At 39.9% G+C, this 23275-nt stretch overlaps 2 protein-coding genes across 3 annotated transcripts; both read right to left on the reverse strand.

The window, feature by feature from the left end:
* Positions 1-11582: 11582 nt before the first annotated feature.
* Positions 11583-14302, reverse strand: LOC144660088 (uncharacterized). Of its 2 annotated transcripts, XM_078520645.1 has the most exons (3): positions 14156-14302; positions 13195-13263; positions 11583-12390 (listed from the first exon to the last, which is right to left on the reverse strand). In XM_078520645.1, the coding sequence occupies exons 1-3, from the start codon at positions 14201-14203 to the stop codon at positions 11710-11712; spliced, it is 798 nt and encodes a 265-aa protein (XP_078376771.1). In that variant the 5' UTR covers positions 14204-14302; the 3' UTR covers positions 11583-11709. The 2 variants fall into 2 exon arrangements, with proteins under 2 accessions (XP_078376771.1, XP_078376772.1); XM_078520646.1 differs by lacking the exon at positions 13195-13263.
* Positions 14303-17282: 2980 nt separating this feature from the next.
* On the reverse strand, positions 17283-20922 carry LOC144659930 (uncharacterized). The gene is made up of 4 exons (XM_078520461.1): positions 20884-20922; positions 19952-20102; positions 19409-19477; positions 17283-18096 (listed from the first exon to the last, which is right to left on the reverse strand). Exons 2-4 carry the CDS (start codon positions 19991-19993, stop codon positions 17413-17415), a joined length of 795 nt encoding a protein of 264 aa, XP_078376587.1. The 5' UTR covers positions 19994-20102; positions 20884-20922; the 3' UTR covers positions 17283-17412.
* Between the last annotated feature and the right edge of the window lie 2353 nt (positions 20923-23275).

Genomic DNA, 23275 nt, shown 5'->3' on the forward strand with positions numbered 1-23275 from the left:
TTTGTCGAAGCTTAGGGTAAAGAGAGACGAAAGTAGACGGCCAAAGTTTGGCAAGTCAGCCGGTTGTTTCGGCCGGCTAATAGCCCTATTCAAGTTTCACTCTTATTCTGCCATGTCGGGTCATCCCTCAACGGGAAATAAATTTCCCCGATTCCAAAACTAAACTCAAAACGCTTGAATGACGAGCCAAAAAATAATTCATTTCTCGAATAAAAGATCGGAATATCCGGAAAATAACAGTACTAGTTCCTCATCAATTAAATCTTTCTTCGCAAGAGTTACATAATAGTCAAGAATAAAATCTTAAAAACACAATTTCAAACTATTCAAAACCAGATTAACGTGCGTCACACGACAGGCAAAATGTTTCAGATGAATTTTTTTTTTATCGAAAACGAGACCAAGCAACCTTTTGAAATCGAAGACTTTCAAAGCCATGACATACATTCAGGCCGTGATAAAATTTAATTAAAATAAAATTCAATTGGTATTTAATTGGTATGAAGTCATCTTTTCATTCGATAGCTTTACCGATCTCGTAAAAAAATTCCATTCAAGTTTACACCAATACTGTACATTGCCAATGTTTTGCTGACGTCTTGAGAAGTGCCTTACTAACGTCACCAGGCAAATCTAAAATATATTCAAAACATGTTGTGCAAACATTCTACTCTTTGTGACAGGCGACTTTGACGCCCAACTGTGCGGAAATCTAAATATATAAAAAAAAAGTTTTAAAGTGGAGTCCGCCTCAAAAAAATGTACCGCCAGATCACACTGCTATTGCCTATTTGTAGAAACCAGCAAAGCGTCTAGTTTCAAAGTTTCCCACAAAAACATTGCGTGACATGAATGACGTTACCCCTTTTATTTACAAGAATAGCTTCAACTTGTCAAAGCAACTACAGTTTCACAATGGTGATTATTAGTACTTTACCCCTTAAGCTTTTTTCTCTGTCCTCCCGCCGAAGCAAAGAAGAGAACCAGACTGCAGATTAGCCCAAAAGTCTACCCAGTGTGCCTACAAAGATTTACTGTCAAAACTGAAATGAAACCGATTGGCCCAGGCTATCTCCGTCGTTTTTGGCCGGCAGGAGACTATCGTCTAGGACGACCAAAGGGTAAATTATAAATCGGCCACGCCCGATTAATAAGGAAGTGTAAATTTTCAGTCTCGCCTGAGCGGCCGCTGACTCTAAACAATGAGGACCCACCAAATTTGATTTAGTTACCGAGCGGAAAAGGAAGCCCGGGGACAACCTTATACCCAGAAGTTTACAAATATTAAAGTACATTTCCAGACCCCGAACTGGACAAACTGATTTATTGGAACCTCGTTTAAACGCAAAAACATTGGCATCTCCTGACCTCAAAGATTTCGTCCAAACATGATTAAATAAAAATCCTGAGTCATCGGGAAAACGTAAAATATCAGATACCTTGACTTGCAATAAATCTGCTGCTCGATCACCCGCAAAAAATAAGGCCTTAAAGAGAGCTTGATCTCTCGCATAAATAAATACTTGTACCGCACTCAGCACCGAGCTATTCAAAAGCATCTTTTCTAAATAACCAGAAATAACTCTTAAATCACTTAAAATAATTGGCTCCGCTTGACGAGGCGTAATTCTAGCCCTAAGTTGTTCCTCTCGAACATCTGCAAGGTAAGTCTTTACTGAATGACAAGAAGCTGGGTTCCCCACACCAAGTAAGGAATGCCACTCTGAACCCCTGCCATGTTCAATAAATATTGCACGAAGTTTCCCAATTAACGAGTCAACTGTTCCAAAAGCAAGTCTCTTTGGACAAGCACAAGACATCCCTGTTTGAGACACTGCTGGGCAAGCCGATTGGTGGACCTTGGTTCTCCCGCCGCGATCTTTCCAAACAAGGAAGGCTTTGATATCAGCAGGAAGAGCAGAAGAAAGAGATTTTGGCGTCGAAGGGCTCGCAAGGAATTGGCCAAGCTCAAGTTCCAAAGCTGATTTCTGTTTAACGTAACGAGAAGAGGATCGCTGCTGAGACAATTGCCGTAGACGCTCTGCAATGTTGCCTTCATCAATCTTACATTTCTTTGCGGGCGACTGAGCATGATCCCCAACAGATCGCCTCACATAGCCACATTGCTGGCAAAATTTGAAATGTTCGTCATTCGGGTAGCCGCATACAGGACACGCTACAGATGGAGTATATAACTTCGGGACCCTAGGCAGAGTCTGCAAGGAAACGAAATGTGGAAAAAGTTACTGAAGTCCACAAGGCCTGGCACAATCTAGAAACGAGATATCCAGCATGCCCACATATTAGTCGTACATGGAGTTGGTATATAACCAGACCTCGAGGGGGTGAGAAGGACATTCATGTCTCCCTGCTCGCCGAGGCACAGCTTGTCGGAACAACGAGCCATAAGTTCTGGCCACCAAAATAATGGAGGATTAAACTCCGGAATTATTACTGTAAAGGGGATCTTGAAGCCAAACAAAAACTTTAAAACGGGACCAATCAGGCCGAAAGGAAGAAAAACGTACGGATTAGACATCTGGCTCACAGACCATAGATCCTGAGAAAAAAGGTTTACTCCCGCGGAACAATGGCTAAGAAAAGGGGTAAAGTGCGGCAGAGGAATACCATTCCTACCCATAGGAGCATTCGAGTCGAGAGCCATTAAATCAAAGGAGTGTCCGCCTGATCCCCCAAATGCCTGATCCACCGCCGCAAAGGCCGCGACCGACAATTTAACATCAAGGGATGACAGTCTTTGAGAAGGCGCATCTGCCTGGTTCTCCCGGGACGGAAGGTACTGCAGGTTGAGTTGAATGTTGCGTGACGACAAAGCGAAAAACAACTGCTTTGTAACTTTCGTCAGCTGAGGTGATTTCTTACTTCCCTGCGCATTCCAGGCACCAATCATAACTTGACTATCAACATAGGCGTCAAGTCTAGCGTTACGAATTTCTTGTGGGAGCGCCTTGATAGCATAAACCAAAGCCAGCATTTCCTTAGATGATATAAAAAGCTCTCTCTGGTCTGGGTTCCAATAATCTCTAAAGCTCTGATCGCCGGATGGAAGATGTAAAACACAAGCCCAACCATGACCAGACGCGTCGGTAGAGAGAGAAACGGTGTAATGTTTTTCTTCTTTCCAAGGGAGATATTGTTTCCAATTATCCAAGAAACGCCAATAGGACAACTCCTCCTTAAGGAATTCGTTCAAGGGTACCTGGCCATTAGCAGGAGCTCTCGCAATGGCGGCACTCATTTCTCTAATAAACAGCTTTGCCATTGGCACAGCTAACGAGAAAGAAATACACTTCCCCTGGAAGCGTTGCAAGGTCTTGAGAGCCACCCAAGACTTACAAGCAAGAATGTCTTCCCTCAAAGCAGCGAAAGACTCGATCTTGCGAACAGGTATCAGAAAGGACAATTTTTCAGAATCGACAACAAGACCCAGGTACTCGAGTGCCGTAGTCGGAGTTAAAACGGACTTCTTTATGCCAATGGTATAGCCGAGCTCTACCAAAATCGAGAGAACAACAAACAAAGCTGCCCTTGCTGCAAGTAGACGATATTCCCTTGATCTGTTAAGGGGGAGCTGCGACCAAGGACCACTGGAAGTCAAAAGTTCGCCATTTAAACGGTCATCGATATATAAAGAGCAAGGGATCCCTTTAGCTCTCAGGAAGCCCGAGGCAGCAAGACCAATAGTGTGATAAATATAGGGCGAAATCTTCCATCCAAACGGCAAAGTCGTACAGACCAGCCATAAACCCCCAAAGCTAAAACCAAAATAGGTCTGGGAGTTCTCGGAAAGGAGCACGTGGTCGTAGCCAGATTTGTCGTCGCACTTGGTCATAAACGAGCCCCTGTATATAAATCTGGGTACGTCCGCCAATTTATCCAGAGAGAAAGGTATATCTCTCATCCAAAGATTCAGAAATCTGACGTCGATGCAAAGTCTTGGTTTGGACGGTTCTACCGTTAAAGGAAGCACCAGGTAAGGGGGGTCATCCACACCAACCTCCCCCCATACTCTGAACGCTCCTGTAGAAACACGGTTAATAATCTCTCGCGATATAAAATCCGAGAACTTCCTGCACGACTCATGGTTTGGAAACCGTTTCTGTGGCGGCAAATCTGAGGAATACCTGGCTCGCTTAAAGACGCCAGAGAAAGGTCGAGCAAATTGGAGAATGTCCACTTTGTCACGAATCCACCCGCCAATACGATCAGCTAGGGGATGGCCCTCGAGAACATTATCCCACGCCCCAACGTTTTGATGTAAGCCACCAACCGAAAATGATCGGGATCTCTCAATTTAAATGCTTCTAACTCAGGAGCCACGCCCGAGAGCACGTCCTTCCAATGTACTACCTCCGTCACTCCCTCCTGGTCAGGAACCCCGTTTATATCCACCCAATTCGAATTGATTCTCGGCTTGATTCCCTTAACCTGATTTCGAAACTCTACCCAGTGACTTGCTTGTTCCAGAATCCCTTCATTGGAGACCACGGATTTTCTCTTACGACCCACCATCTAGGTAAAAAGACGGGTTTAAATAAGGATTTACCTTAAACCAACCGAAACCAGATAAATATAAAAGCAAAGAAATCTATATGAGAAACGGGGTTCCTGACCAGGAGAGAGCGACTTCGACACGTCTGAGAGCAGAACGTCTGGTGGCTACCGAGATAAACGGTAAACCAGCAGGAGTCACTCACCCTGATCAAGAGCTATTTGAAATACAGCCAAAGAAAGAAAACGGGACAACGAAATAAAGCAAAATACTGTGACAACAAACATGACAGACATGGATATTTATTTATGTAATCCCGAAAATACAATATTCATTAGACCATCCTGGTATGTTCACAACTCGTCTTACAATTTCGGATACTTCTGCAATCAACTAGAAAAACGACCTCTCTTTGCCAGATTCCCGGTCTGCCGATAGGGGCAATACCTCTGATAGTGACCAATTTGGTTACAAGCGAAACATCTAACCGAGGCTCGACCACCACGCCCACGACCCCTAGGCGCGAAGGGTCTAGGAGCTGCCACTCGCATAGCCTTATCAACTTTAGAAATCGAATCGAGGACCTTTTCATGATCTTTGTCGCCCAATAGGACTTGAAGATACTGCTGGAATTGAGAGTCCGGGACCCTAATTTTATCCTTCATAGCCTGCAATACCGCGTTGAAGAACCCCGACTTGGGATGTTTCGACTCTTTCGCCACAATCTTCAAATTGATAAGGTAATCCAAGGCCTTCTCCTTGCTGAACATGGGCATCTTAATGAAACTTTGCAGTTCCTCTAAAGCTGACTCAACAGAAGCCTTCTGGGAGTTCTCTAAAGTCTCCAGCCTCCGCATGACGCGTAACATGTCATCCTCTTCCTGCATAATAAAGTCAAGAGGATACGTTTATTAACAATCTTATTCTCCAAACGTTTCCCTTCCATATGTTGTACATTCAGAGCAACACGAGCAAATAAACATCATTAAACCATTATAACCATAGAAAAAACATTATTATTATTATTATTATTATTATTATTGTTATTGTTATTATTAAAACATTAGCATTAGAATTAAAGAAGGCCAAATACGTTCCGTCACATAATTACACCATACAAGCATCAAATAGAACAAAAACAGACTTTCACCGATAAACTTTAAAATTATAAGTACCATTTTCTGTTTCTATTTGTTTCCCTTCACTTTTTACCACGCCAACAAATCTCACGAGCACCCGCCAAAACAAAAATTTAACAAGCCGAGTGGCCTAAGGCATTTACAGGAAAAACATTTTCACGCATGAAGAATTCAGAGACAACATCAACATCACGAGGCGGAGCAAACCACACAGGCAATTTAAATTCAATATCAACACAAAAGCATAATTCACCTCGCCAACGAGCCTCTCAGACACATTCAAAAAACCTCACAGGTATTAACAGAACAAAAGAATCTTCCGCTACACAATCAATACCAAAACAAATTTACCGCACAGGCAATATTAGACAAACATTTCACCGCAAAAGAAAAACCACACAGGCAATATTAGAACAATATTTCGCCGCATTGGCAATATTAAATAAACATTTCAACGCACAGGGAAGCCACACAGGCAATATTAAACAAACATTTACCGCGCAGGCAAGCCTCACCGGCAATATTAAACCAACATTTTCGCCACACAGGCAATATTAGATAAACATATCGCCGCACAGGCAAATATTAGAACAACATTTCACCGCACAGGCATTATTAGATAAACATTTCGCCGCACAGGCAATATCAGATAGACATTTCGCCGCACAGGCAATATTAGATAGACATTTCGCCGCACAGGCAAGCCACACAGGCAATATAAAAAACAACATTTCGCCGCACAGGCAATATCAGATAAACATAACACCGCACAGGCAATTTTAGACCAACATTTCGCCGCACAGGCAAGCCACACAGGCAATATTAGAACAACATTTCGCCGCAATAAAAGATAAACAAATTCACCGCACAGGCAAGCCACACAGGCAATATACTATAAACATTTCGCCACGTCAGCGAGCCTCACAGGCATTAAGTTAAAAAATAGCAAAAAACCAAGCCGCGCAGACAAACCTCACAGGCATTATCAACACAAATATCAGCCAACCAACCAAGGACTTGAAGAGTCCAAAAAGCGTAACGTTCAAACCAGAACAAAATAAAACCGTACCTCATTCGCTTGTAACACCGGTTGAGCCCCAGCGGCTGGTTGAATTTCACCCGGTTGTTGAGCCGGCGCCTGCACTGGCGGGTTCACTTGAGCTGCAATTTCTTCAGCACCGACAGCGTTAGGAACTTGATCTGCCTCAGCCATCGAGTAAGTCGGGTTGAACACAAATGCCAAACACTTCACTTTCGCGGCCTCGAGTAGAGTGATGGGGTGGAGCACATGTAACCCCTTTTATAGTCTCATTTGCATAATCCCCAGGGTATTAATTACCAATGCAAATCGAGTTTGCATAGACAAAGTACACGAACATATTGTAGGTACGTATGCTGTCAGAGCTCCATGTTATAGCAGGTTTGGGACAGAATGGGAGGTTTGATGTGAATTTCTTTTTTGAGGTGCACGTGTGCGTGTGTGTGTGTGTGTGTGTGTGTGTGTGTGTGGGGGGGGGGGGGTCGCAAGATATAATATTGCACTTTAGGGGAGGGCCTTCCTTTTTTTGTCTACTACAGGAGAAGGGCCAAAAAGTTTCAACTGAATACACACAGGGATTCCTCCGGCCCTCCCTTCCTTCTAAAAATGAATGGTCCCTAAGAACGCAGAATTTTGTGATGCCGTGCTACATTGATTGCTACATGATTGTACCACGATTTTCAACTGGTCCAAATGCATGGGGATTGTAAATGAGGTAAAACAAAGAACGACTAAGTCAACAAACAACCTCAAAACAATAGAGCAAGAATAAAAGCTCCGACCGGCGCGGGAATATTCGATCGCCACGTTTCCATTACCATTTCCGTGATGGTTTTATTTCATAACAAACACCACATATTGACAACAAGAACCTTTCCGGAGAAATTTTCGCTGCTTTAAAGACGAAACTTAGAAAACCTTTTTTTTTCACTGCTATAAAAAAATAATCGAACTAAATAAATAAATAAATAAATACTTAATTGACCACTCCCCGAGAGGGGGCTTTTCAGGGCCAATACTCGGGGCGACCGAGAACAACACCAACTCTCCCACTGGTCCCATGTTGTTATTGTTTTGGCAAGTTCACAAACAAAGGAGCTGCTCATGCACCTTAGAGACATCCGCTGACTACCGCCCCGATGATTGCTTTGCAAGTTGTTAGAGCATCGCTCAGATTTCATATAAAAGAATGTATTGGAAGTTGCTTCCCCCCTCCTGCTGTCAATCATTTTCAATTACACCGTTTTGCACTGCCAATTACACTTTTTGCACTTTTAATTTCTGCAACTTCTGAAAACAGAAGTGATATTTTATCCTTAATTTTACGAGGGAACATGTGATTACTTGTTTATGACATAATAAGAAAATTTTCGGAGATTCTTCAAGGTGCGAAGCTTATTTTAGCCGGCGGAACGAAGATGCCTTCGTAACTGAAATCACACAGATAAACGACAAGATCAAGCAAACCCTTTCTCTCAGAACAAAATAACATCGACAGTTGAGCTTATGTAAACTTAATTCTGAATGTAAGTCGTGAAAATAGAAGAAGAAACAAGCGTACACTCAATGAGGCAAGTTAAACGTAATTTTATTCACCTGTTTGAAAGGTTTGAAGCTTTCCGCTGTAAGATGTTGGCACGTCAATCGTCGGACATCGATAAACAGCTAACGATGAGTCCAAACAATTTCTCCTGTTTAAATATGGCCATCGTCTTTTTCTGGACGAACTCTGTGCTCTTTTCTCTGGCCGGGTTGCATGTTGTTAACCCGCAGTTTGACAGAAGTGAAACGAGAAGTCAGTTGGCCGCCATGAATGAATTTCGTCGCGAACTCATTAAAAAAAAAAATGCCCTCTGTCTCAGCCAATTCGTAAAATTCATTAACTATTCATGAGGGTGCAAACCAATCCCAGCACAGTACTCAGATCACATGTACACAACTGTAAACCCCAATACAAATCAAACAATATTATTAACTTTTGATACAAACTCCTGCTCAGCTAATTAGTATTCATTAACTTTTGATACAGATCTCTACTGATTCGTATAACAATACTTTGCATTCAATTTATTGTTTTCATTTCACAAGTAGAATAAAATATTCGCGTCCGATCTGTATGGCCGTTAACAATGGCTCGCCTATCGACTCGCCATTGTAAACGCCCATACAGATCTCCCGCTCATATTTTATCTACTACTTATATATTGAGATATAGATATTATATTTTTAATATTTTTTATTAGCACGTACGTATTTTGAGCGATCTTCCAGCTTGGTTATAAGTTGACATTGTTTACGCGTCAAAACTAATATACTGTTCTCTCTCTCGGTTTGTATCAGCCGATAGAAACCGACAACGAGCCGTTTAACTGTTTATTATTATCAAATAAATATTTTCACGAACATAACGGTCCAGTGTACGTCAGCTCGATCCACCAGTTTCACTTCAAACAATCAAGAGCCTAAAATGGTTAAAAATCATTATGCAAGTGTACTGAAGCGATAAACAAGTGATATAATTGTGATGCCATCAGGAACTTTAGATCTTAACTTGAAAACGTCAGTCTGATTTTTTCAAGTTTTGCCCTTGTGGACTGGAAAAACACCTGAATATTATTATGGCTCCCATCTTCCTTCAACAACAATTCACTTTATATCTTCATCTTGATGTACTTGGTGCATTTCATGTACGAGAAGACTTTCCGCCTATTTTAGTAGTTTTTACCCAAAAGCAATAAAATCCCCGTGACAGTGTCCTTTTTAAGGAGACAAATTTTAATTTACTGGCCCACACAAGTATTCCTTCTCTTACAAAAAGAGTAAAGGGACCTCGCCGAATTGAATAAATTGAATTAAATTGAATGATGGCGATACTCCTTTGTGAGCCTTACAAAGTCTTCCTATAGTGGCATTTGAAACAAAGCGAGTCTCGGCCGCCAAATCTTCACCAGGCCCGCAGATTAGTTTCTAATTTATCGAAACTCGAGGATTCGTTATGTAAATAAAAAACCAGGGCAGACCCACTTTACTACGCGAGTGTTGGTTTATGGCGTGAAAGGGAATGCAGTGAAGATGGATCGTTGGTGTCTTACCTTGCATCCACCAGGAATAACATTCATACTTTGATCATCCAAGCTTTGATCTTGTGCCACGGAGGAACCCTAGAAGATTGCACTTCCGTTAGTCTAACATAATAATTCTTACAACCATAAACAATAATGAAACGCAGATGTAAGACTATTTTATTGCCCCCCTGGATGTTCCTTTCCATCAAGCTTCCTTTCCGGAGGAACCCTAGAAGATTGCATTTCCGTTAGTCTAACATAATAATTTTTACAACCATAAACAATAATGAAACGCAGATGTAAGACTATTTTATTGTCTGGCTTGATGGCTCCTTTCCATTTCTTCCTTGCTTACGAAATGTTTGTAATATATGTTTGCCGCAAAATTGATAATCAAAATTAAGGGCTGCTGATCGTTAAAATTTATATTCAATGATACCGTGTATTGTTTTTGTTTTTACTGACTTCAGATCGCGTTTCTGTAAAATCTGAATTCTAATGTAAAGGAAAAGACGTAAAAAAGCCACTAAACGTTTAAGCTTTAAGAGGGGAACAAACAGATTGCAGGTTAAGCAATTTTAAGATGTTTTCTATATCTTTCTCATTTAAGACCAGTTTTCATAAGGAACAGTGCACTGATAAGATAAATAAGATAAATGAAGCAAAATTCTACTTACGAGTAACAAGAGACTCACAAACGCCACAAGACCGTTCTTTATTATCATGACTAAAGTTGTCGTTTCCCTTGGTCAGTTGATTGCGAGTGAGTTGTTCAGAAGAATCAGTATAACTGAAAAAAAAAAAAAACAGCTTTCTTGCGTTATTACATGTGTACCTACACGTGCCGTGCTAGTGGACGGACGCGTCTTGCGGCGCTCCGCCAAATGACGGAGAAATAAGTCATCATTTTCTTCGAAGCTGAATAAATGAAATGAATAAGGATAGCGAAAAGCCAAACGAATCAAAAAAGGAACGAAGTAGAAAACGACAGAGGGAAAACAGCTCCAAAACAGACGACGAGTCGACCGACGCCGCTTTCATGGAAGACCAATATGGCGGCCAGCAAGATGAAAATGGTACGATGAATGAAGAAATCTACGATGAACGTCTGAATGAAATCAACCTGAAGCTCGACAAGTTGCTTTCCCTCTGCCCTCTGGTTAAGGATCTCAACGCCCAATTCGCGTCGTTAAAAGAAGAAAATGCAGAGTTGAAGAAATCGCTGCAGTGGGCTACTGACGAAGCGAAGGATTTGAGAAAGATCCAAAAAGAAATGAAAACCGAATTAGATAACATGAAAGCCCAGCTGCTCACCGTTGACCAGCAATTGCAGAAACAGACGACACGGAACATTAAAATCGAGGCGCAGTCCAGGAGAAGCAATGTCAATTTCTTCAATGTCCAAGAAACAGAAGCAGCAGACAATTCGTATGAAACAGAAAAGGTGCTAAAACAACTCCTCATTAATGAGCTCAAAATGACAGAAGAAGTTGTTGACAAGTTACAATTTGTAAGAGTGCACCGCATACCCACTAAACGGGCACTGTTAGTAGCATAATATGCTACTTTTACTAGCAAGGAATCGATATTAAGGGCCTGTACGTTCGACTGACCTCTCTGGAATAACAATATATTCCGAATAATTCAAGAAGAGCTATCTGAGAGGATGATCTGATGAGGTAGTATAAAGAACATAATCTTAACCATTCTTGATTTTGGCAATAAGCGACCGGTAGGTGCAATGAGCAATCATAGGACGCAGCCTGCACAGAGACCAACCGAACATCAAGCGCCATGCCCAAAGTCATAAATAAACACTCACAAACTTGTTATTTAAGTGTTTTATTGATGAACTTTTCCATTGACCTATTGCGTTTTGTATCTACATGGTATACTACTGTTCTCTAAGTTCTCGCTGTGGTGGTCAATGCAGTTCACTGTGGCGACTTCGCCTTACAGATGACCTCCAAACCACCACTGCGTGGTAGAATGATTTTCCTCTGTGCAGCGGAACTTTGGATTGATTGTGCCATAATAGCCAAAGTTGTCTTCACTTGAGACCGCACCAGACTTTGCATTAAACTGACAGTTAGTGTGACTGCTATCAGTATGCAGGAAGTAGTGGTTAGCGACCTGCCAGAAGGGCACCGTGACATGTATTCCAATGTGTCCTCGAATGTTGATGTACTCCACTTTCTTGCAGACTCCACCCCCAAGAAAATCGACGATGTTGAAGTCTTTGAAGCTACCACGGACATAGTCTCTGTAGTCGACGCCATGCTTCGGATAGCTGCATGTTGCTCGCCAGTGGGTGGAATGGCCCTGCAGGGATGTCATTCGTGTCAAACTCAGGCGGTACATATTCCAATTGTGGGAGTTCTCATTCACCGGGGCGCTGACCTTCAAGACAGTGCTACGAAAGGGAGAAAGCATGCGGCGAGAGTTGCTCCAAGACATGACCAACGTCCAGGCAGTTCCGGGCTCTGACTGCATATCGCAGTAAGCTGGATAGCTATTGCCACTGGTGTCGTAGAGCTTGTAAATACCACATTTGGTGGCGCCTTTCTTCAGGTAATCAAGGCAGGAGAAAGGGCGGAAGGAATTATTGGGTTTTGGTTGAGGGCAGGAATCTCCCTGTAGACAAATCGAATCAATTGTCAATAATGATAAAATTACCTAAAACGCCCAGTTATCAAGTCAGGTTAAATGGGGTTTAAACAATACTAAAATTTATTCAGAAAATACTGGTCTGTAACAGACGAGACCCGCGTTCATGCAAATTAAACTAAACTTAATCTTAATAAAATTTATTTTGCTAAAAGCAATCCTTTTCAATGCAATTTTGAGCATAAATTTATGGACTTATTGTATTTATGATGATTGTAGTCAAAACATATCGTGGCTAACCTGCAGCGTATAATTAAATCAGCTCGAACCTTGTCAATGGATCTGAATAAATTATACGAATGAGCACATCGTGTTTATAATTACATGTTAGCATTGTTTATTCGTAATCTCATGTTGAAATTATTCGACTTTATTTTCAAATAATTATCTTCACGAACAAAGTATAAACAGTCTGTTGAGCTTTCGATGCCACGTTGAGTTTGAAATGGAATCAAACCGATTACTAATTTATTGCCTACCGCACAATTTTCTTTTCTTAAAAATAGAATTAAGGGACGTGGACGAATTGAATGAATTTACTCGACTGTAATGACAGCGACACTTCTTTGTGAGCCTTACAAAGTCTTCATATGGCGGCTTTTGGCAAAGCCAAATCTGCTTATTCTTCATTAGGGCCGCAGGGCAGTGAGCCGTGTGCTTTTTTGTCGGAAAACCGGGGAGAAAACCAACATACTACCCGAGTGTAGTTAATAGCGGTAACGCGGCAAAAATGAATTAAATGGAATGAAATATAGATCGTTGGTGCCTTACCTTGCATCCCCCAGGAACAACTTTCACACTTTGATTTTCGGAGCTTTGATCGCCTGCCACAGAGGACGCCTAGTGGATAACACTTCCGTTAGACTAGCACTGTAGTTTTTACAACCTTAAACACTAACAAAGCGTAAGTATTATTTTATTGACTCGTTCCTATTTCTCGTTCTTACGGTTCGCGGAACATTTGTACCCTCACTTCAATCCAATTCACATTTAAGATATAAATGTACGGAATCATATATAGGTGGGCAAATCCGCCGACCCGTGCTCTTTTTTGGCAAAATCTGTCAAGCCGCCACTATTTTCGTCCAAATTCGAATCCGCAGTACTTGAAAACTTTGTGTGATATAGTTTCACTGCATTGGACAGATGATGCTGTTTTTATGCCATTTTTTAAAGAAGTTTCGTTTCATTGCTTGTTTTTGCGACAATTCGGCCAACATACCGTCAAAGACCGACCAAAGTGATCCGAACTTCGTTTAGCGATATTCACGATTCGAACTTCCTGACATGAAGAGTCCGAAATCTGGGCCGAAGTTCTCAGATAATCTGCGATGGCTGTACTTTCGAAATCCGCGAATCCGCTCAATGAATTGAAAAATTTTGCGAACTTATTCACCCTCCTCCAAGTATAAATAACCGCTAAAATGAAAATCAAAATATGGGGCTGCTGATTGCTGATATTGATTTTCAATTAGACTGTTTTTCTTTTACTTTATTTCGGATCGCGTTCGGGTAAAAGCTGTTACTTCATTGGCAAGAAAACGCTGTAAAGCCGCTAATCTATGCGGACTCTAAGAGAGGCTTAAACAGATTGCATGTTAGGCCAGTTTTAAGATTTTTCACTTCAGTTTTCGAGCATCATAAGTTTTTTTTGTTTTGAGGTAAAAAAAGGTCGAGTATGAGAATATTAAATGAGGCGTGAAAAAGTTTTAAGGAGCAAACTTTTACTTACCAGTAACATAAGACCCACAAACAGCACAACACCGTTCTTTATCATCATAGCTAACGTTGTTTTTTTTCCTTGGTCAGTTGATCGCAAGTGAAGTGATCGAAAAAGTCAGTATAACTGAGAAAACCAGTTTTCTTGTGTTAAACCGCTCTGTTATTAACTTCGCGTAAAGTAAACAATTTTCAAACATGAAAAATTATTCAACGCAACACGTTTTGAATGAAATCTTGACGTAGTGATTAAAATATGCATGACTGGGTTCTTTCTTAACAATAAATGTATATGTATATGGCATGGGAAACTAAATCGACTTGCAACCAAAACCAAGCCCGTGGTAAACAACTATGTATTGAAATTTCTCTGTTGACTAGTTTCGGCAACGTGCTAGTGAGAGTATCGAAGCCATTGAATTTTCATCAACATATCGCAAAAAAAGCTTTCAGATACGTTTGTTTATATTTTGCTCTTAATTGAAAATACAATGATAAACTGATACTTAAGTATCTCATTGATTTATCAGGCAGTTCATTCACAATTTAAAATCAAGTCTCACCCCTTTCAGTAAATTTTTGATTTGCTGTGGTTTAGTATGTTAATTTTTGGCAGGCTAACAGGAAAGTGGAAGTTCAACGTCATTCATTCTACTTGACGAAAGTAGTGAATTTACGCTACACATTTTGTCTGTGTACAACGTTCGCAAAACACTGTGGATCCACGGTCTCATTATCTGATCGTAATGCAAGCTAAAGACGCTTCCCTACAGTGCGACAAAAAGAGAATTTAAGGAAGATTTAGAAATCTACTCCGTTCTCATTATATTTATGTAATAAATAAATAACTGAAAGGAAAATATAATATCATAGCAAGTCTTGCAGCTAAACGAAAGTAAAATTCTAACGCCTCCCGATTTTCACACTCACTGTCACAGTTTTACGCAGTTAGTGCATATAGATACTATGTTATTATACATAGTCCACAGTCCGTCGTCCACGTTTTATACCCTAGTCAGTGTTTTGTACCAAGTCCGTAGTCCGCTGTCCATATTAAATTTTACACTGGCTTGTAGTTCTTGATAACAAATGTTCGATGATAAAGCATACAACTTTAAGCAGCTGAAGTAAAAAGGCGACGATGATAATATTTGTTGCAATAGAATCGCTTTCTTTATTAGCATTCCAAAATAATAACAAACATGTTCTGGATGAACTGCATCCATCGACTACAATAAAACCGATAGTTGGTGTTTTATAAATGCAACGAAAATAAATTTTAGTTATACAACTGGGAAATAAACCCGCAAGATACAACTGTAACTACTGTGCTGAAGCACACAAATACTAATGAATGTAAAGCTACAATGATATCGAAAGAAAAGTGATTAATTGATCATGACACGATTTAAGTTGTTTGTTTAAAGGTGTTTTTCCGAACCGATATGTATGACTACCTAATGTGTCCACTTGAAAGGTCGTGGAGCGATGTGGAGGATAACGAAAATAACATTGATTCTGAACCCATTGGTGTGATGGAATTTGTGCGAAATCTTGTCTGTTTTTGAGTGCTTACTGGAGAAGTTTACTCCAGAATTGCCATGTATTTTCTTTACTCCAATATAAAGTTTATACAAAGATATGTTATTCACCAAAATTGCAGCCTCCAACGTACGCTATAACCCTACGAAATCTTTCCCAAAACTCGACAACTGAACGCCGCTATCTTGGAGCTGGTAATGTAGCGAGACGTCAAAGAGCTCAGCCTAAAGTTTAGCGGGAAAATTTTAATACTCGAAACTCCTTGTTTCTTTGTAGTGGCTTTTGTTTGTCAAAATGCCTGTTTGTGCCGCTCCATTTTGCTCAAGCAGAGCTCCAAGAAATACAAAAAAAACAAAACAAGGAGTTTCGACTATTAAAAGTTTCCCGCCAAACTTCAGCCTGAGCTCTTTGACGTCACACATACATTACCAGCTTCAAGATGGCGGCATTCAGTTGTTGAGTTTTGAGAAAGATTTCGTAGGGTTATAGCAAACATTGAAGGCTGAAATTTTAGTGAATAACATTTCTTCGTGTAAACTTTTTATTGGCGTAAAGAAAATAAATGGCCATTCTAGAGTGAACTTATCCTTTAAGAACGCGTTTAGCAAGATGCCTGTTTGTCTCGCCGACAAACATGGTAACAAAATTTGTAAGCTACACGAGATCGCAATGTTTTAGGTATCGTAGTTTTTGACACTATTGAATATGATCTTGATTACTTGCATGAATCAATTGTTCGGTGGGTTAGTTCAGGTCTTTTGTTGACTTCAACTTGTGATGTCGCCGGCCCTGCCTCTTTATATACCTCCAGCCATAAAAAGGCAAACCCTTTCGATTGTAGCCTTCCCGTAAAGTCTAATATAGGGAGTACACAAATATTTAGTCTTGTAGCTAAAACAAAACTTTGGACGTACGCCGGTCATTTTATTTTTTTGCTTTCTAACCTTATTTGGACACTTTGTCTCGCGGTACATAGTGCTATGAACATTTGGTCACGTGACCACATCAAGTTCTATTTTTCGCACGTGTTTACGACCTGCAGTGTATTTCGGAGTTTCAAAAGCTATTCCACATTCTGGATACAATGTAAGGATTTTTAGTATTTCTTTTTTATTCTCCTTTAATTTTATTTGCTATCTATTTTTTTTCTGTCTTAGTTTTCACCGTTTTATGACGCGAGTTTATGACGAGTCATAATCGATCACTGCAAGTGGAAAATAAAGCGGATTGAAGAGTGTAACATTATAGTCAAATTAACACGCTGACTAGAAACTGAACGTGTACTAATGATCAAGTTTTTAAGCTTACGGTTTTAATAAACGGACGTATTTATTATTTGTTAAATAAAGGAGTGTCAGGTGCAATTCTGGACATGCCTGAGTGTACAGGATATAAATGGCAGTTAGTAGTTAAAATGTAACCTGATGAGGTACTATAGTAACCAATCCAAAGTAAAAAGCTCACGTAATACCTAGAGTTGATTAAAAGAAGAGTCTAAGAAGAGAAGGTGGGTAAAATATACAATCATAGGACGCAGCCTACGCAGGGACTTAACCAATATGAAGCGGCAAGCCCAAAGTCATAAATAACCACTCATAAACATGTAAGTTATGTGTTTTATTGATGAACTTTTCCATTGACCTATTGCGTTTTGTATCTACATCGTATACTACTGTTTTCTAAGTTCTCGCTGTGGTGGTCAATAAAGTTCACTGTGGAAGCTTCGCCTTACAGATGGCCTCCAAACCACCACTGCGTGGTAGAATCATTTCCCTCTGTGCAGCGGAACTTTGGGTTGATGCTGCCATAATATCCAAAGTTGTCTTCACTTGACACCGCGCCAGACTTTGCATTAAACTGACAGCTGGTGGCAGTGCTGTCAGTATGCAGGAAATAGCTGTTGGCGATCTGCCAGAATGCCACTGTGACATGTATTCCAATGTGTCCTCGAATGTTGATGTACTCTACCTTCTTGCAGACTCCACTCCCAATGAAATCGACGATATTGAAGTCTTTGATGCTGCCACGGACATAGTCTCTGAAGTCGACGCCATGCTTCGGATAGCTACATGTTGCTCGCCAGTGACTGGAATGACTCTGCAGAGAGGTCATCCGTGTCAAGCTCAGGCGGTACATATTCCAATTGTGGGAGTTTTCATTCACCGGGGCGCTGACCTTCAAGACAGTTTTCTGGAAGAAAGAAAGCTTGCGGCGTGCGTAGCTCCAGGACATGACTAGCGTCCAGGCAGTCCCAGGCTCCGACTTCATATCGCAGTAAGCTGGATAGCTGTTACCACTGGCGTCGTAGAGTTTGTAAATACCACATTTGGTGGCGCCTTTCTTCAGGTAATCAAGGCAGGAGAAGGGGCGGAAGGACTCATCACTGGCTTTTGGGTGAGGGCAGAAATCTCCCTGTGGATGAATTGAAGTCAGCTGTCAACAATGAGAAAACTAAACACCCAGTTATTAAGTCGGGTTAAATGAGTTAAAAATATTTATAAAATTTCTTCCCAAAATGTTAAAAGCTCCTAGGCGCTTTCTATTTTATTAACCGATTATTCTAAGCCATGCCAGGAGCAGACAAGACCCGCATTTATGTAAAATTGATTTAGTGCAAAGGAATTCTTTTCAATCCAATATAGATTAAGCATACAGGTTCGTGCTACCTTATATTGGCCTCGTTGTATTAGAGCGGTTTTCACTTGAGTGTCGAAAGTAAATTGCGTTTGCTTTGGTTTTGCGTTCACTGCGCTTAGTGATTGGTTTAAAAATTTCGCGCCACTTTCTCGGCCAATCAGGAGTAAAACCAAAACCAATCATGACTCGCGCGCGCACGTTTTCCCACGCTTCGTGCCAACTACATGTATTTGCTTTGTTTTGATTGGTTCACTCGATTGTCTGTGTCCTTTGTGATTGGCCAGAGTAATTACTTTGGTTTTGGTTTTACGACACTCAATTGAAAACTGCTCTAATGTATAGATCAAGGCAAGCCTTAAAGGGAAGCTCCCTAATTATATTTTAATGGCCTCAATATAAGATATTTATTGAAGGAGATGTCGATGAACGCAACCGAACCGTGCAATTCGCAAGTGGAGCGCCATGGGTAGGAAATTTTGGTAATCTATCGATGCAAAAAATTTTGGTTATGACGTCAGCGTTCACCCTTTTACCCGCCCGTACGGACTCTGGGAGAGGGAGAGGGGAGTTTAAGGGCAGCCAGACGATGTTAATCACTTGTGTTGTTTTTAAAATCCTTATACTGCCATGGTCCTGAGTACGAACGAAACTCTGTTAAAATTAAAGAGTATTCCTACAATTCTAGCAGTCTTCCCAAGTTCAATATTAACTGGATTAAGAACTCGTAATTGTTCATTTTTGACAAAACTTGGAATTCTGTTTCGATTTAAGGCAGGCAAGCCTCGCAAGTTTTTAAATGTTACTTGGAATTAAGTTTTTAAATTGTACATAGTATTTTATAGTTATAATAACTTTAAAATTTAAATCGGGTTGAATAGAGGTCCAAGTTTTGGTAAAATCGACAAATCTGCTTGGTATGATTATTCACCAGACCCGCAGGTAAGCGAGACGTTTGCTGCAGTTTGTTATTCATCGAAACTCGAGAATTTTTTGATTAAAAGTAAAACCAAGGTAACAACCAACATACTACGCAAGACTTGTTAATAGCGTAAAAGGAAATGCAAAAGATGGGCCGTCGGTGCCTTACCTTGCATCCAGCAGGAAAAACTTTGATACTTTGATCATCCGAGCTTTGATCATCTGCCACACATGAAGCCTAAGAGATCGCACCTCCATTAATCTAGTGTTATAATTTTTACAAGCCTAAACACTAAGGAAGCGTAAATGTTAGACTATTTTATTGATACGCTTGATCGTTTCTTCTCCTTGTTCTTTCCTTGCTCACAAAATGATTGTACTCTTTCAATTCAAATTCAATTAAAAATCTGTTTGCCGCAAAATTGAGATTCAAAATAAAGGTCTACTGATCAGTGAAATTCATATTCAGTGATACCGTGCATTGCATTGTTGTTGTGTTTTTTTTTTTCACTTTATTTCAGATCACGTTTCTGTAAAAGCTGTATGCTAATGTAAAGGAAAAGACATAGAAAAACACTAATCTTTTAAACGTAATGAGTGGAACAAATAGATGGCAGGTTAATTAAGCCAATTTTAAGAAACAGTGCATTTTGTTCTGAGATGGAACAATAGGTGAGGCGTGAATGAACGGAGCAAAATTAGTTCTACTTACCAGTAACATCACAAGCACCAGAACACCGGTCTTCATCATCATAGCTAACGTTATTGATTTCCTTGGTCAGTTGATTACAAGTGAATTATTCAGACAAGTCAGTATAACTGAGAAAACCAGCTTTCTTGCGTTAAAACCGCTCTTTTATTGCCTATGCGGAAAAACAAACAATTTTTAAACATGAACAACTATTCAACGACACATGCATGATTTGAATAAAATGGTGACGTAGCAATCGAAATATGCTTGGCTGGGTTCTTTTTTTTTCCCTAAACATAAATTTATATCGGAAAGCTTAACTGACTTGCAACCAATAACAAGCCCATGGTAAACAAACTATGTATTAAAGGGGGTTCTCCAGAAGTTATGATTAGTTTTGGCAATGTGCTAGTCAGGAGTATTCAAGCCATTTATTTTGCAATAACATTTCGCAAAAACGTTGTTTTACGTTAGAGCATTTAGGGAAGATTTAGAAATCGCGCCTAAAATCTAGTCCATCACGACAACGTTCTCATCTTTTTTAAAATAATAACTGGAAGAAAAGATGACATCAAAGCTAGTCTGGTTTTAAAACGAAATTTTAAGCCTAACCCTTCTCCATGGTGCTCGAGCCTTACTCACGCGATGGTGATGATTCCTACCCAAAACAATGTGAATAAATCAATCATCCATAAACCCGAATTCTTTAATTAGTTTTTCAGTGATAATAAGTTCCTACGTTTTCCTTCACGCGACCAGTTTGAAAAAAACAAACAAAAAGCCCCGCAGTACAACTGTAGCTCGATACGCGCGCTAACCGGGTTCGCGTTTTCTCGTGCTTTTTGGAGAAACCGACGTATCTTATGCTTACTGGAAACGTTTCAATGGCCAACAACGCTAATAAAAGCAATTTACTTGAAGCAAAGTTAACTTTGGCAGTAGTGCAACTTTACCTGGAGGGTATTTGTCCTTCAGTTGAACGTCTTAGCAGATCAAGAGAGTGATTCAGATTATCTTCCTCACTAATGCTTAAGTGCATGCGTGCAAAAACCTGATTGGTTCAAGAGCACATCAAATATTGATTGTAAATAATGACTAACGGAAACTGTATGCCGTGTTAAATATAATTAAAAGACAAAATTATAACACTGAAACCAACTGCCGTGTGTTAACCGGACTAGGTATAAAAACCTGCCATTTCGTTTTGAAAATGCCTTTTTGGAGTTTTAAGAAATCAAACGAAAAATCTGCTAAAATCTTGCTTCGTGTTTTAGAAAGACTCAAAACAGCAGCTGTGAAATCAATTCGTCACGAGCGCCTGTTTCCACAAATGTTTCGTGGTATCATAAACTTTTAAAAAGCTTTTAATATGAGACAATCGTGAGAAATGTGCAATTCATAACAACTGTATCAGCATTCACATTTGGCGCTTGTTCACAGTTGTTTCGTGTGGTCATGATCCTTTATTTTTACAAGCTTACAGATATGCCGGGGGGCGTCGAGTGGGTGGAGGGGAGAGGGGCACTAAAAGAAATTCTACGGGGAGGCTACGCCGCAATGTCCAAACACTTACCTTTTCATATACCATTTTGGACAGAAAGGGTAACCCTCTCATATACCTTGACAGAAAATGATACCGAAAGGATACTACATCTCTTTTCTTAATGTTTCATTAAAAACAAATTTTAAAATGCTTCAATGAAGCGCGCATTCCGTGCGTCCGTTCGAGATGTTTTTAAAGGTCCTTTTAATGCCTAAATGGCAGTTTTCCTAACCTTTTTGTATACTCTAACTCGTGAAATTCCTACTATGAAAAGGTACAAGCCTGTTTAGTCCACTATATGTAGTAAATCCCCCCCCCAGATATGACAATAATCCTAGAAAATGACAATCTGAAATCTTTTCTTTAACATTCACATTGGGCTCTTGTTTTCACGGTTGTTTCATGAATTATCATAAACCTTTCACCAAGCTTTTAGATATATAAGTATATATACTCGTGACAGACTGACAATCCAACATAACTGTTTTAACATTCACATTCGGTCGTTGTTTTAACAGTTGCTTCGTCGTATCATAAACATTTTAAAAAGCTTTTAGATGTGAAAATAATTGTCAGAGGTTAACAAACCAAAACAACTGCATCAACACTTATTAACACAACATTAAAGTCTAGGCTGTTTAATTAACATGTCCGAAAATTGTCAACAATGCCATTATCGCGAGTTTGCTAGAAATTTTAAAGGTGGCGTTGAACCACTGAACTCGGAAAATTAAATTTGAAAGGGCGAGAAAACACAAGAGGAAAGTTCACTCTAAGTGTAATGTTGAATCTTTGCAAATATATTAGAGTAATATAAATTTCACCATAGAAATTAAAATAATCCCACAATTAGAATCCGCTTCACTTGTAAACACATCACTTGAATACACTTTCTTAAAATCAGGTCTTTACAACAAAATCAAAACAATTATTGAAGTTACGGTTTCATTAATTGTTTTTTATTTTATCTATTCCATTCCAAAGTAACAAAGATAAATATAAAGCAAAACACGTAGAAGAAGAGAAATGGAAAAAGGCAAAATATAACTAGCTAATTTGATGCCCTTGTTTAATTTTTAATAACAATAATAATTTAAGACGTTTTGTCTTTACTTATAATAGCCAATCTTTGCATAAACAATCCCAAAAATTTGAATTTCTTCTTAGCACTTATAAAAATTGAATTAATACAGTAAAAACAAAATAACACATAAATTTCACTCTAAACATTTGAATCAAGGTTTAAATACACTTGTAGGGGTGCGTTCCTTTGGGATGAACCGGCGCAGGATGTATGAAATGAACCGATGAATCCGCTCTCACCATGGATTTATCGGTTCCTTTGATACACCATGATGCGAGTGATCTTGGATCAGAAGTGCTAACCATGTAGCCACAGAAACCGGCATTTTCGGTTGGAATTCAAATGGTAAGGTGAATTTTCCGGGAATTCCGGTTGGAACTAGTGGACAACCTTCAGAGTTCCTGCGATTCCGGTTGGAACGAACCGACTGGAATTTCCTTTACAATTTGCACGGTTTCCCAGTTCCAGTCTTCAATCAATGGAAAACAGGAAACCGAATTACAAATGGTAAGCGCCATCTATTTCGGTGCTTGCTGATTTTGGATAAACACCATCATTATTCAACGGTCATCCCAACCGGTTTCTTCCGACACGTGGTAAGGCACCCCAATTACCCTGTTCCGGATCATTCTTTATTATAAAACAAAACAATAACTGTCACAAAAAATTCAATTTCACCATTTTGTTTTAATTTTTAAAGCACCTTGAGCGATAAAAA

Source organism: Oculina patagonica, chromosome 7, assembly GCF_052425735.1.
Source record: "Oculina patagonica isolate OP01 chromosome 7, crgOcupat, whole genome shotgun sequence".
In the NCBI taxonomy this organism is placed as follows: domain Eukaryota; kingdom Metazoa; phylum Cnidaria; class Anthozoa; order Scleractinia; family Oculinidae; genus Oculina; species Oculina patagonica.

Excerpts from the sequence above, each read along its gene's own strand:
- LOC144660088 (XM_078520645.1), bottom strand. The coding sequence starts at position 14,203 with ATGATGATAAAGAACGGTGTTGTGCTGTTTGTGGGTCTTATGTTACTG. Across the intron at positions 13,264-14,155 it reads TTGTGGGTCTTATGTTACTG|GCGTCCTCTGTGGCAGGCGA; the intron begins GTAAGTAAAAGT and ends GTTATCCACTAG. Across the intron at positions 12,391-13,194 it reads TTGTTCCTGGGGGATGCAAG|GGAGATTCCTGCCCTCAACC; the intron begins GTAAGGCACCAA and ends ATTTGTCTACAG.
- LOC144659930 (XM_078520461.1), bottom strand. The coding sequence starts at position 19,993 with ATGATGATGAAGACCGGTGTTCTGGTGCTTGTGATGTTACTG. Across the intron at positions 19,478-19,951 it reads TGGTGCTTGTGATGTTACTG|GCTTCATGTGTGGCAGATGA; the intron begins GTAAGTAGAACT and ends GCGATCTCTTAG. Across the intron at positions 18,097-19,408 it reads TTTTTCCTGCTGGATGCAAG|GGAGATTTCTGCCCTCACCC; the intron begins GTAAGGCACCGA and ends ATTCATCCACAG.